The 12,355-nt window shown below is 61.0% G+C and overlaps 1 protein-coding gene across 1 annotated transcript; it reads left to right on the forward strand.

The window, feature by feature from the left end:
* Positions 1–1,822: 1,822 nt before the first annotated feature.
* On the forward strand, positions 1,823–10,805 carry E2F2 (E2F transcription factor 2). The gene is made up of 6 exons (XM_071576695.1): positions 1,823–2,434; positions 7,763–7,850; positions 8,315–8,534; positions 8,652–8,810; positions 8,967–9,081; positions 9,324–10,805. The coding sequence occupies exons 1-6, from the start codon at positions 2,153–2,155 to the stop codon at positions 9,795–9,797; spliced, it is 1,338 nt and encodes a 445-aa protein (XP_071432796.1). The 5' UTR covers positions 1,823–2,152; the 3' UTR covers positions 9,798–10,805.
* Positions 10,806–12,355: the final 1,550 nt, after the last annotated feature.

A 12,355-nucleotide genomic window follows, 5' to 3' on the forward strand; every position in this document is an offset into this window, starting at 1 on the left:
CCTCCCTGCAAATATTCCTGGAGAAGGAATATTAGAAGTGGCCTCATTTGGGGTCCATAGTGCAGTCTCAGCCCTCTGCTCTTGGAACATCTCTTTCTCTTCCTCGTAGTCTGCCTCACAGTGGAGTCCCTGATCCCTAAGCCGATTATCCAGAAGACTTTCCAGATCCCAAGGTAAGCCAGAACAGGGGGAATCGTACCCCAAAGCCTCTGGTCTGGGCAGAGATTCAGTCATCCAGTTGTGATGCCTCCTTCCCACATCCTGGATCTGCACTGGGAAAGGCTCTTCACCATCACCTCTTCACCTTGGTTTGGGAGTGCAGACCTTCCCCATACCCTCAGGGGAGAGGCCAGGAGAGGACTGAAGTCTCCTGGCTCCTTCCCCCCTCCATGGCCAGCACAGTGATGAGATCTCTGGTGGCTGTAACCCTTCTGGACACCCAGGCCCTCCCCTACTCCAATGTCCCTGTCCCAAGGGCTGGAACCAGCCCAAGGCAGCCAAGTGACACGGATTTATCCACCCTGCTGGGCATGGCACTGAGATGGAGGTGGCAGTTGCTTTCTTCCCTCAGGGGGAAGATGAAGGTCTGGGTGGGTTGAGCTGCCAAGCTCAGCCTAACTCCTGGCAGAGGGACACAGTGCCCAGGCAAGGTGGCACCATTGCTGCCAGGCCTTTTGTTCTGCCTCAAAGCCCCTGCACGGTGGGAGGCAAATGCCTGCCCTGGATTGGATGCTCCTGGCATGTTTCTGGGTGTCCCTTCCAACTGACTTGTAGTCTGGAGGTCTGGTGTCCATCCTCATCCACATCAGAGGCTGTGCACGGTGTGCGTGTCCGTCTGTCTGTCTTCCAGGAAGCTTCTTTGCAAGGAAGTCCACCTCTGTGCACCCCCATCCCAGACCTGGATGTGGGGTTGGCAAATGCTGGAGAGGAGAGCGATGGAGAGGAATGAATGGATGGAGACAACCAGGTGATGGAGAGGAACCAGAGGATAGAGAGGAACCAGGTGATGGAGAGGAACTGGGTGAGGGAGAGGAATGAGATGATGGAGAGGAACCAGAGGATGGAGAGAAACCAACTCCTGTGGCTCAGTGGCCTCAGTAGGATTAAACCCTGGCTCATCTCAGGGGCTGTGATGGCCTTTTACTGGTCCCAGTAAGTCTCACAGAGAGATGCAGCCCCCCCTCCTGCCCCCTGGGCTGCTACATCTGGGGATGTGAATGGAGGGCTGATGGAAAGGGGGGGGGATGAGGGTGGAGAGATGTGGAGGGGGTGATGAGGATTGGGGGGTGATGGGAAATGGGGGGGATGACAGGAATGGTGGGACAATGGGGATGCAGGGGATGATTGGGATGGGGATAGGGGAAGGTGGGAATGAGGGGATTCGGGGATGATGGGAAATGGGAGAGATAATGACTGGGGAGGTGATGGCGCTGGGGGGGCCCCCAGCCTGGAGCCTGGGGGCATGGGGTGCCCTCTAATAAATAAATGAATGAAAAAAAAATGAATCCTAGTCCCGATGCCCAAGCACAACAACCACCCACTCCCATCCCAGGCCCCCGGCCTCATCATTGGAGGTGGTCCTAATGAGACCACGCCCCTGATTTGCATACAAGACCCCTCCTCTTCCCTCCCTCCCACCGCTGTGCGGCCCCTTTAAGGCCCCTCCCGGCGCGGCGCCGCCAACGGCGGTGAAGGGGGCGTGGCCACGGTGGCAACAGCCAATCAGCGCGCGGCATTTTCCGCGGGAAATCCGAATTTCGCGGGACGGATTTTGGCGCTTAAAAAAAAAAACCCGGAAAATAAAAAAAAGAGAGAAAAGAAAAGGAGCACTCTGGGCTCGGCGCGATCGGGTGGGAGCGCAGCCGGGCGCGGGGGGTCCCGGCACAGGGGGGGCCGCGCCCCGGCCCCAGCGCGGCCGATTTTTGGAGCCAAAAGCGCCTTTTTTCGCCAGTTTTGGCGGCATCCCCGCCGCGTTGCTTCTCTGCACATTTTTCAGGGGGTTTTTGGGGACCGTCCGGTGGCATCGCCCGCCGGGCCCCCTCCCCGCTGCTCCGAAATGCCACGGCTGAGATCGTGACGTCCTCCCCGGTGCGGGATCGCGGGGCGCTCCTGCCCCCTCCCCCGGGCCGGCCTTCTCGGAAAGGACTTTGCAATGCTGCGGCTCCCCAGGGGAGTGTCCCCCGCCCCGGGGAGGGGGGGCACCGCCCTCCCGGCCCCCCCTCCCCACCGCCACCCGAAGAAGGCCATGTCGGTGATGGGCTCCTGCGAGCGGGGGGCTCCCAGCATGGGCAGCCCCCCGTTATCCAGCGACTGCTTCACCCAGGTCTACACGCCGGCCGCTGTCAGCGTGCCCGCTGCCCGCAGAGGGTGTTTCTATGACACCCCGCAGGGCCCCGAGCTCAGGACCCTCGACTCGGCCTCGGGACGGCTGCCGGTAAGGTGTCTGCCCCCCATCCCCTGCGGGGCATCGCTCGGGGGGCACCGGGGGGCTGCGGGGCGTGCAGGGTGGGCAGCGAGGGGCGGGTGACCCCAGCGCCTACAGCCCCCTCCCTTCCAAATTTTGCAGCTTATCGCGGGGTCTGCATCCCCCGAGGGGTCTTTTTTGGGGTGGGGGAGGGCGAGGTCTGAAATCAGAAGTCGCAGTGAAATGGCTCAGATGTTTCTCAACTTCCCTCGCCCCTGCGTGCCCGCGGCTCCGGCTTCCGCTTTTCGGCCCTTTTCGGCCTTTTTCCTTTCTCCAGCTTGCAGAAAGTCCGGGTCGTGCTGCAAAGCCCCCCCAGGATTCCCAGGCGCTTTGGGAACCGCTTTCCTCGGTGGGGAAGCGAGGGGTGGGCGCAGGCAGAGCCCGTGCCCGCTACGGGTGGGGGGCACCGGCCCTGCCCTCTGGCTCTCCCCTCCTCGGGGCTGTGACCCCCGGGGTGGGGGGACACGGGGCAGGGCTGGTTCAGCATCGCTGCCCAACCTTGGTTCCCATCCGTGTTTACAGCAGGGACTGTTTTTTTGGAGGGTCCCATCCTCCATGGGTCACCCCAACGCTGTTACAGGGTCCCCTTTGCCCGGAGCTGTGCAGGGGGTCGCTGTCCCATGTCCCTGTCACCATCCCATGCCCCTGTCACCAAACCCCCAAGGGGGTCACGGTTGTTGCTTGCAAAGCCCAACACCCTAAACAGGGAAACTGAGGCACAGGTCGGGCGCTGGCCCCGTGCCCAGTTTTGGGTGGCTCTGCCCAGCCTGTCCCTCCTCCCGGGGGGCCCCGCAGAGCCCCCGGCCCACTGGCCCCACTGGCAGCTGGCATTTAATTCCTGCCCGGCCCAGCCCGGGCGCACGTCCAGCCCTCACTGTGAGCCTCTGTTCTCCCCGGCTCCTGGGAGGGATCCCAGGCCCCGCTAACTCCGATTTAGTTTTTTTCAAGGCCTGATTTATTTATTTATTCCCCCCCTTTCCCCAGTCCCTGATGCTCTTGGTGCCAGCTGGGGACATGGGCACTGCAAGGGGAGAGGAGGTGTCTTTGCTGCCCTCTTTGTGCCATGGCTGGGGGGTTGGATGGGGCCATCCTGGGCCATCCCCCCCAACCCCGGGGGGCTCTGAGACCACCTGTCTCCTCTCTGGCCTCTTTGTCTCCAACCAGTGTGAGCTGCCACATCCTGCATTGCCAGGGGCTGTTTGAGGAGACGCCATCAGTGCTGCCCCCTCCCCTAAAATCACCCCACAAACTCCAATCCTATGGCTGTGGAGCTGGTTTTGGGCTAACGGCCCCTTTAATATCATCATCATCATCATCATCATCATCATCATCATCATCATCATCACCCATGCTGGGAAATGCTCAGGATGCTCTTGCTGTCCCCTAAATGGGGTCTGGGAGGGCTTGTGTGACACCTGGGGACATGAAATGCTTGTCCTCAAGTGACATTTGGGATCAACAGATTTTGGGCCTCTTTGTCATCACCACCACCATCATCATCATCATCATCATCATCATCATCATCATCATCATCATCACCCACACCATGAGATGCTGAAGGTGTTCCTGCCCACAGCTGTCCCCTGAACAAAGTCTGAGGGGCTCATGTGACACTTGGGGACATGAGATGCTCCTGCATCCCCCTTGGTGGCTTTCAGTTGTTGTTCCCCTCTGTCCCCATCCCATTCCCTGCTGCCATTATCGCATTCCCGGCACTGGAGATCCCATTTCCAGCCCCGGTGCAGCACTTGCAGCCCTGACAGCTGGAGCTGCTGCCCCACACACCCCGTTTATGGCACAACCTTTGTGTGCAGAGCCAAGACAATCAGATAATGAGCGTTTCCTCCCAATTCCTGAGCAGGGCAATTGTGGCCGCTCCCACCCGGCACCGGCTTTGTGCCACCTGAATGATCTGGGGTCACCTGGAGGAGCCCATCACCCTGCAGGAAAACAGGATGGGTTGTCTCTTATGGTCCAAAAAAAGCCTTAAATTTCATATACTCCCCGATTTGAGGGTTCTGGAGCAGGTAAATGCATTTTCCTCCATGGAAAATGGGTATTTTGAAGCGTTTTTAGCCCGTGCCAATGCTATGCTGAGTGTTTGGGGACTCTACACGAGCTGTGGGGTCTCTGTAGGGGCTCAGGGCTGTCCAGGGGCACTGGAGAGAGGGGTGTCTGTGCCGTAGGGTCCCAGCTCTCCCTGCCTGCTCCGTGCCAGGACAAGGGTGTCCAGAGTCCGCCGTGGTTTCGGTATGACCTGGCAGGGCCGAGCCACCCGTGCAAAGAGCACCTGAGGGTGGCAGCCCCTGTGGGTGCTGGGTTGGCAGGAGAACCTGCTCAGCAGCACCCCAGATTCCATGGGGGTGACACAGCATGATCCTGTCCCACCTTGACCCACCAAAGGGTTTTCTCCCTGGGCAGGTGAGGGGTTTTTGGGGGTGGGGGTGGGTGGGGAGGTGGTGACTCTGCTTTCAGAGGGGATTCTTTTTCGATCTGGCTTTTACAGCCTCCAGCTCCTCTTCACTGGGGAATGTGTTCTGGGATGGAGGTGCTGGCTGCACCCCGGAGTGGGGAACACTTTGGGGTGGGGTTTCCTGCTTTCCTCCCCAGAGCAGGGTGGTCCCCCATCATTCCTCCCTCCCCCTGTCCTGTCAGCCCCTCTGATGCACCCAAACCGGGAGATTTCACATTGCCCCATCCTAGTGCTCCACTAGCCCCAAATCTCCCCCAGGCAGTGGGGGCTATGCCTGGAGGGGTCTGACACAGCAACCCCAGTGGCATGAGCAGCATCCTGATCCTGGGGTGCCCCGTGGCCCCCCGCCAGCCCTGGGTGCCCATCCCCAGGTGCTGCGTTCCCACGCCCCCGTGGGGGCGGCGGGGCTGGCAAAGGAGGGGGGAACGGGGAGGGGGAGCCCCACAAAGGGCCGGGCAGGGCCCGGGCAAGCCCGGGGAAGGCAGCAGGCGCTGTTGAAAGGGAGGGTTGGCAGGAGGAGCCCCCCGCGGCCCCCCCGGGGCTGAGGGATGCTCTGATGCTTGGGCTGGGCGCAGGGTGTAGCCCCTGGCGCCAGGGCTGGGCCAAGGGCTGCTTGGCAGGCAGAGCTGGCAGGGGGCCCAGCCTGCCTGCCCCCCACCCCTACTGCTGCTTTACACCCCCCAATATTTGGGGTCGAGCCTCATTTCCTACCATCCTATCAGGGTGTCTCCACATCCTGGGATGTCATACTGGGGGCTGGTGAATGGTGTGGTGGGGGTCCTGCCATGCCCTTTGGGGGGTGTCTTTGGGTTTGGTTGATGCCCCTCCACCTGCTCTGGTTCATCCCACCCCCCTCCAGTGCTGGCAGGGTGCTGGGAGCCCCTCGCTGTGCCCCACTCAGCTGTCGTGTGCCTAATCCTGCCCGGCTGGAAGGGGTGGCAGCTGGGGCACAGGAGGGACCCCCTTGTCCATTGTCCCTTGCTGGGACACTCATGGTCCTGTCCCTGCCTGAGCCCAAGCCCCCACCCCCCAAACTGCACATGGGGGAGCAAGGCTCTCTCTTTCTCCGCTCCTGCACGAGGGGAGGGGGAGAATTGGAGTGGTTGGAGGTGTCTGAGAACACCAGGAGCTGCCTGGGGTGCTCCGTGCCTCAGTTTCCCCGTGGCTTGGGCAGGTGGGGTGCAGCCGAGCCCCCCCTGCATCGATGGGAACACACGATGGTGCTGCAGAAGCAAAGGGGTGCCAGCAGAAGGGGGCGGGGGGGAGCAGGGTGATGCCTCTCCCGGTGCTGGCAGATGGATGGGGTCTGATCCGGGGCAGGTGTTTCCCATGCACTCGGCATTAACCGTTGGGGTGCCGGCAGCTCCGGGGCAGATCCGGGGGCAGGGGGATGGAGGCGCCTTCACTGGGAAAAACCTGCTCGGGGAAGGGTGGGAGGGAACAGATTCCCACAGGAGCTCGGGACCAACCTGGCTCCCTGGGGGGGCGGAAAACAGCCCCTGGGCGCCTCTCCCGCCGGCCCCCTCGGGTGGGAACACGCCGAGGTGCCCAACCCTTCCCCACAAAGTGGGGTGTGCTCCCCAGGGAGCCGCATTGGAGCGGCACTGAGCCGGCACAGGGACCTGCGAGCCATGAGGGACGTGCTGGGGGGGACTCTCTGGGACAGCCCAGCCTGGGAGCAGGTACTGGGGGGACAGGGTAGGACTGGGGAGACCCTGTGGGACAGCCCATACTCGGAGCAGGTGCTGGGGGGGACAGGGTAGGACTGGGGAGACCCTGTGGGACAGCCCATACTCGGAGCAGGTGCTGGGGGGGACAGGGTAGGACTGGGGAGACCCTGTGGGACAGCCCAGACTGGGAGCAGGTACTGGGGGGAACAGGGTAGGACTGGGGAGACCCTGTGGGACAGCCCAGACTGGGAGCAGGTACTGGGGGGGACAGGGTGGGACTGAGAAGACCCTGTGGGGCAGTCTGGCCTGGAAGCAGGTACTTGGGGGAGGTTGGGATGGGGCTGGGGGGCTGCTTTCTGCTGCTGAGCCAAAATGGCCCCCCAGAATCCCTCGGGGGCGTGGGGGTATCCTGGGGGATCAGTTTGCATTGGGAGTGGTTTGGTGACACCCCCCTCAGCTCCCCTCTGTATCTACTCTGCTGCACCCCCCCTTTTCCCTATGTCCCTTCTCCCCAACTGCTGCTGGGTGGGGGGGTCCCTTGGGGGCAACTTCAAGGAGCTTCTTGCCCTGGCAAGGGGACACACATGCAGGGATATGTCTCCCCCCTCCCAGGACCCAGCACTCCCCCCAGCCTGCCCCAGTTCCCCTCCAGCTGGGTGCACGTGCCTGGGGCACCCACAGCTCCCGGGGGGGCTGTGCCTGGCTGGTCCCAGGTGTGCTGGTGGCAGCTGGGTGCCCTCGGCTGCCTCAGCCGTGGCCGGGGTGGGAGGAGGGGGCTGTGAAACCCCCACACCCGGCGAGCCAGCTGGCAGGGTGGGAGGGCCAGGCTCCCACTCCGGAGCCACCACGTTTCCAGGGAGCCCTGGCAGGGGGTGAGGGGAAATCCCAGTGGATTCCTGGGGAGCTCTGGAGCAGGCAGGAAGCTGTGAGGGTGATGGGACCCCTCCATCTCCTCCCTACCCAGTTCTTCTGGTGGCCCCTCATGCTGCCAGGTGCTGCTGTGCCCCTTCCCAAAAGGGGTTTTGCAGCTGGATGAGTCTCTTACAGGAAGCCCCAACTGCAGGATGTGGCACCCAGGGCTCGACTGATGATCCATGGGAGGCTGAAAGGGGTGTCTGGCTTGGGCCCAATGTGGGGTTTTCTCTCCTGCTCCAGGCCAAGAGGAAACTGGACCTGGAGGGCCCCGAATTTCGCACTCCCAAGGGGAAGGGTTGGACGCTGGCGCAGGTCCCCAGCCCCAGGAGTAAGTGGTGCTGGGTGAGGTGGGATGGGGGGAGCTGGAAGAGGGCCAGATCCCACTTCTCTGTCCTCTTAGAATCATGTCCCCTCTTGTACCACCTTGTATCACCTACATCCCATGCTGAGGAGAGGACAGGGGAGTCTCATGTCCAGCCCTGTGTCACTTCCATCCATATTAAGGAGATCACAGGGAAGTCTCTCATGTCCAGTCCGGTGTCACCTCCATGCCATGGCCCTGGCTAAGGAGAGGACAGGGGTATCTTTCATTTCCAACCCCATGTAAGCTCTCTCCCATATCCCATGGAAAGGAAAGGGCAGGGTGGTCTCTCGTGTCCAGCCCTGTGTCACCTCCATCCCACATCCCATGCTGAGGAGGTGACAGGGGGGTCTTTTGTGTCCAACCCCGTGTCACCTCCATCCCACATCCCAAACTAAGGAAAGGATGGTGGGTCTCACATTTCCCCACAGCCCCCAAGTCTCCCGGGGAGAAGACCCGCTATGACACGTCCCTGGGGCTGCTCACCAAAAAATTCATCCGTTTGCTGAACGAGTCCCCCGATGGCGTCGTGGACCTGAACCGCGCGGCCGAGGTGCTGGAGGTGCAGAAGCGCCGCATCTACGACATCACCAACGTGCTGGAGGGCATCCAGCTCATCCGCAAGAAGTCCAAGAACCACATCCAGTGGATGTAGGTGACGCTGGAGGGCTGGGCAAGGGACATGGAGCTGGGGTGAGGGGAGGACAGGTGGCTTGGTGACGTGGAGGTTGTGCTGTGGTGCCACTCAGGTTCTGTCCCTGCTGGCAGGGGGACGGGGATCTTCGAGGACACAGCGGTGACGGCGAGGCAGCAGGTTCTGCGGGGGGAGCTGGTCGAGCTGGCCAGGACAGAGAGGGCACTGGAGCAGCTCGTGCAGGACTGTTCCCTGCAGCTCCGGCAGCTGGTGGAAGATGAGACCAACCAGAGATATCCTTGCTGGAGGAGATGTGAAGAAGGGCAAGGTCTTGGGGAACGCTTGGAGCTTCTTCTCCAGTTGAATTCCCCTGGGCTTGGGGGGATGTTTGGAGGGATGGGGGGTTGATGTCCTGCTTGCAGCCCCTCTTTTTCCTATACCTTGTCCACGCTGGCGTACGTCACCTACCAGGACCTCCGTGCCATCAGCAGCTTCCAGGAGCAGACAGTGATTGCTGTGAAGGCTCCCCCAGAGACACAGCTGGAGGTGCCAGACTTCAGTGAGGTGTGTGGGGCTGGGGTGTGGGTGCTGCTGGATCCACACCATCCTCGGTGGGTTCCTCTGGGGAACCAATCCAGTCTGACCCTGGGTGGTTTTGAGGTGTCTCTGTGGGGCTGTTTGACCCTTGCCTGGTCCTTTAGAGGTTGCAGTGCCCTGGGTGGACCTTGCATGGATTGAGGGTTGTGGGGTAGGATATGGGAGACCTTTTGGGTCCCCCCTCTGAGCCTTGCTCTGTCCCCCCCCAGGACAACTTCCAGCTCCACCTGAAGAGCACCCATGGCCCCATCGAGGTGTACCTCTGCCCGGAGGAGATCACAGAGGAGAGCCCCACGAAGGACCACCCTGTTCCCTGTGCCACCACCTCCCCACAGGACCACACCATACCCGTTTCGCTGCCAAACAGCTCCGGACCAGCCCTACAACCACCCCAGGGCTGGGGGGGTTCAGGAACCCCCTCCTCACCCTCATCTCTGCCTCTCACCATCCTGGGGGGGCCCAGCTCGGTGCTGGAGGTGGAGCCCGGGCTCCTGGGCTCCCCTGCCCACCTCCTGCAGCAGACAGAGGACCAGCTGCCCTGCACCCCATCCCACCTGGACTTGGGATCCTTTGTTGCCTTCTCGCCCCCCCTGGAACAGGACGATTATCTCTGGGGGCTCGAGGGTGAGGGTGTCACTGACCTCTTCGAGGCCTACGACCTGGGGGACCTGCTGAAGCCCTGAGTGTCCCCCCAGGGCCCATTGCCTTTGTTCCCTCTGGTCACTTGTGTCCTGAGCGGGGTCTCTGCAGAGTGGCTGGAGAGAGTGGGACGTGTTGGGATTTCTGAGGGTGGTGGTGGGGGGCTTGTGTTGCCCACCCTGTGTGGATTCTCCTCACTCTTCTGGGTTGGTTGTCACCTGGGGCTGTGTTTGACCCAGACAGCGCCCTGGGATCTGTCCAGGTCTCATCCTAGAGCCCTCCCAAAAAGCTGTGGGGGTCCAGTGCTGGTGCTCCCCACCATAACCCCCCACCACTCTGGGAATGCTGGTGGACTGAGGGTGCCTTTGGGTTCCCCAGGTGGGTTAATGCCAGCCCTGGGTGGCAGAGAAACTCCTGGCCAGAATGGCCTGTGTCGTGTTTTCCAGTTGCTCCCCAGTTAAACTGGTTCTTTGAGGTCATGACAGGTCATTTCCAGCAGCACTTCCCCCCTGGCATGGCTTAAAAAATCATTTAGGTTGGGAAGCTGAAGTCACCTTTGGGTAATGAGATCATGAAGCTCATGAGGCTCTGGCAAATCCCTGGCCAGGACACAGAGCCATATTCCCGGGGGGGGCTGCAGCCCCTCTCCCCCAGTCCATACAGGCTCCTTCCAGCCTCTTGGAGCTATTGGTGCTGGGAATGTTGAAACTGGAGTGTGCTGGGAGGAGGTGATGAGCTGCAGAGAGGGGCTTGGGAAGCAGAAGGGGAAAAGCCCTGGGATACAGGGTTGGATACAGCTTTTAATGTTGCAAAATATCCATAATTATTGCACTGTATTTATCTGGGCCCCCCGCTGGTGTGGGGCTGGTGTGGGTCGGGGTGGGGTTGGATTTGTCAGTGGGTGTATTTAAGTTGTTCTTCCTTGAGACTTTGGTGCTCCTGCAGTTTGGCTTGGAGGTGGTGTGGGTGAGAGTGTGTTTTGGCCTGGAAAAACTTGTGGCACTTGATGTTTTCCTCTAGGGAGGGGTTGAAATAAAATAAAATTTTGGAGTTTATAAGGGGCTGGTTTCCTCTAAGCAGCAAAATGCTGGAGTGGTTTGGAAGGAGGGGGATGTTGGGCTGCTTTTGCTCCTGTTTTCAGCATAAAAAAGCCTGTTTTGGGCTTTTTTAACTTCTCTGGAGGCACTGGTGGAGAAGGGGGTTGAGATGAAGCCACAAAAACAAGTCTGACCTGGTCTGATTGGTGATTTCCAGCCCAAATCCGGCTGGGATGAGCCTTCACCTGAGCTCAAGCCCCTTAAAGCAGGAGCCTGGGAAAAGCCCCAGGGATGGGGGTCGGGTCCCTATGGATCCTGGGGCTGGATGGGCTGATGTACTCCCATTTCAGGGCAGGTTTGGGGGCTGCAGAGGAAGGTCCTGGGGAAGCTGTGCCCGTGGAGGGTCCTTTCCCAGGATGCTGCCTGTCCTGGGGATGCCAACAGTGCTGGTGTCACAGTGATCCGTGGTACCAGGTGATGGTTGGTGGTACCTGATGTCCAGTGGTACCCAGAGATGTCTGGTGATGCCCAGTGGTACCCAGTGATGCCCAGTAGTATCTGGTGGCTGTTGCTGGTATCTGATGTCCAGTGGTACCAACTGATGTCTGGTGGTACCTGAGGTCGTGGCACGTGTTGCGGAGTGAGGTGAGGAGGAAGAAGAAGAGGAGGAGACCCCCCCGGGCCAGGTAAGCCGGGTGAGGGGCACAGAGTGCTGCAGACACGGCCCTGTCCCCATGTCCCCATCCCCCGTAGCGCTGCGAGTCCCGCAGGACCTCGGGTGTGTCCCTGGGCCGTGTGGCCCCCTCGCAGTCCCCGGGCCGGCCAGGAGGTGGCAGGGCCACCCCAGCCAAGGGGCTGCCCCGGCCCCGCGCCTGGGGGGACCTCGCGGGGGCAAGTGAGGGGCGGGAGCGCCTGTGTGATGGGGGGTCTTACCCATGGGGAACCCCCAAATCCCTCCTGCCCCCGTCCTGCCTGAGCTGCAGCACCTTAACCCTGTGTCTGCCGGAGCTCTGCCGAGGGAGATGTCCCGGGAACTCGGCAGATGCTGCTCCTCCCCAAATTAGGGTGGGCACCCCCAAACCATGGGCATCCCTGCTTGCCAGTGCAAGGGTGGAATCTCTAAACCACAGCTATTCATCCAAGGCCTGTGATGGCTCTTCACACACCCCAGTACCTCCAGCACCACAGCGACACCAAGTTAGAGCAGAGCTTGGGCTGGCCCTGATTAGGCACAAACCTGAGGTTTATTGAGCCCCACTCCTGTGTTAGTAAGAGGGTCGAGAGTCTGTCACTCCCCGATCTACCTGGGTGAGGGGTGTGAGGTGCTTGGACAGGTCTGCAGAGCACCTTCACACCTATGTTGGCATCTCTCATGGCAAAGGAGCCCCACTGAGGCTTTTTGTCCCCTTCTGTTCCAGTTTGACACCAGCCCCAGCCCCGTGGTGGGATGTGCTCGGCATCTGTTCAGCCTCAGCACGTGCTCCTTCACTGTCCTGTCTTCCTCCGGAAAAAGCAAATCACCAAAATTCATCTCCTTGAGCCTGTGAAGGGTGGGATGAGTGAGG

The sequence above is a fragment of the Pithys albifrons genome, chromosome 24 (genome assembly GCF_047495875.1).
Source record: "Pithys albifrons albifrons isolate INPA30051 chromosome 24, PitAlb_v1, whole genome shotgun sequence".
In the NCBI taxonomy this organism is placed as follows: domain Eukaryota; kingdom Metazoa; phylum Chordata; class Aves; order Passeriformes; family Thamnophilidae; genus Pithys; species Pithys albifrons.

Coding starts and splice junctions, on each gene's coding strand:
- E2F2 (XM_071576695.1), top strand. CDS start 2,153: ATGCTGCGGCTCCCCAGGGGAGTGTCCCCCGCCCCGGGGAGGGGGGGC. Junction 7,851..8,314: donor GCAGGTCCCCAGCCCCAGGA/GTAAGTGGTGCT, acceptor ATTTCCCCACAG/CCCCCAAGTCTCCCGGGGAG. Junction 9,082..9,323: donor AGGTGCCAGACTTCAGTGAG/GTGTGTGGGGCT, acceptor GTCCCCCCCCAG/GACAACTTCCAGCTCCACCT.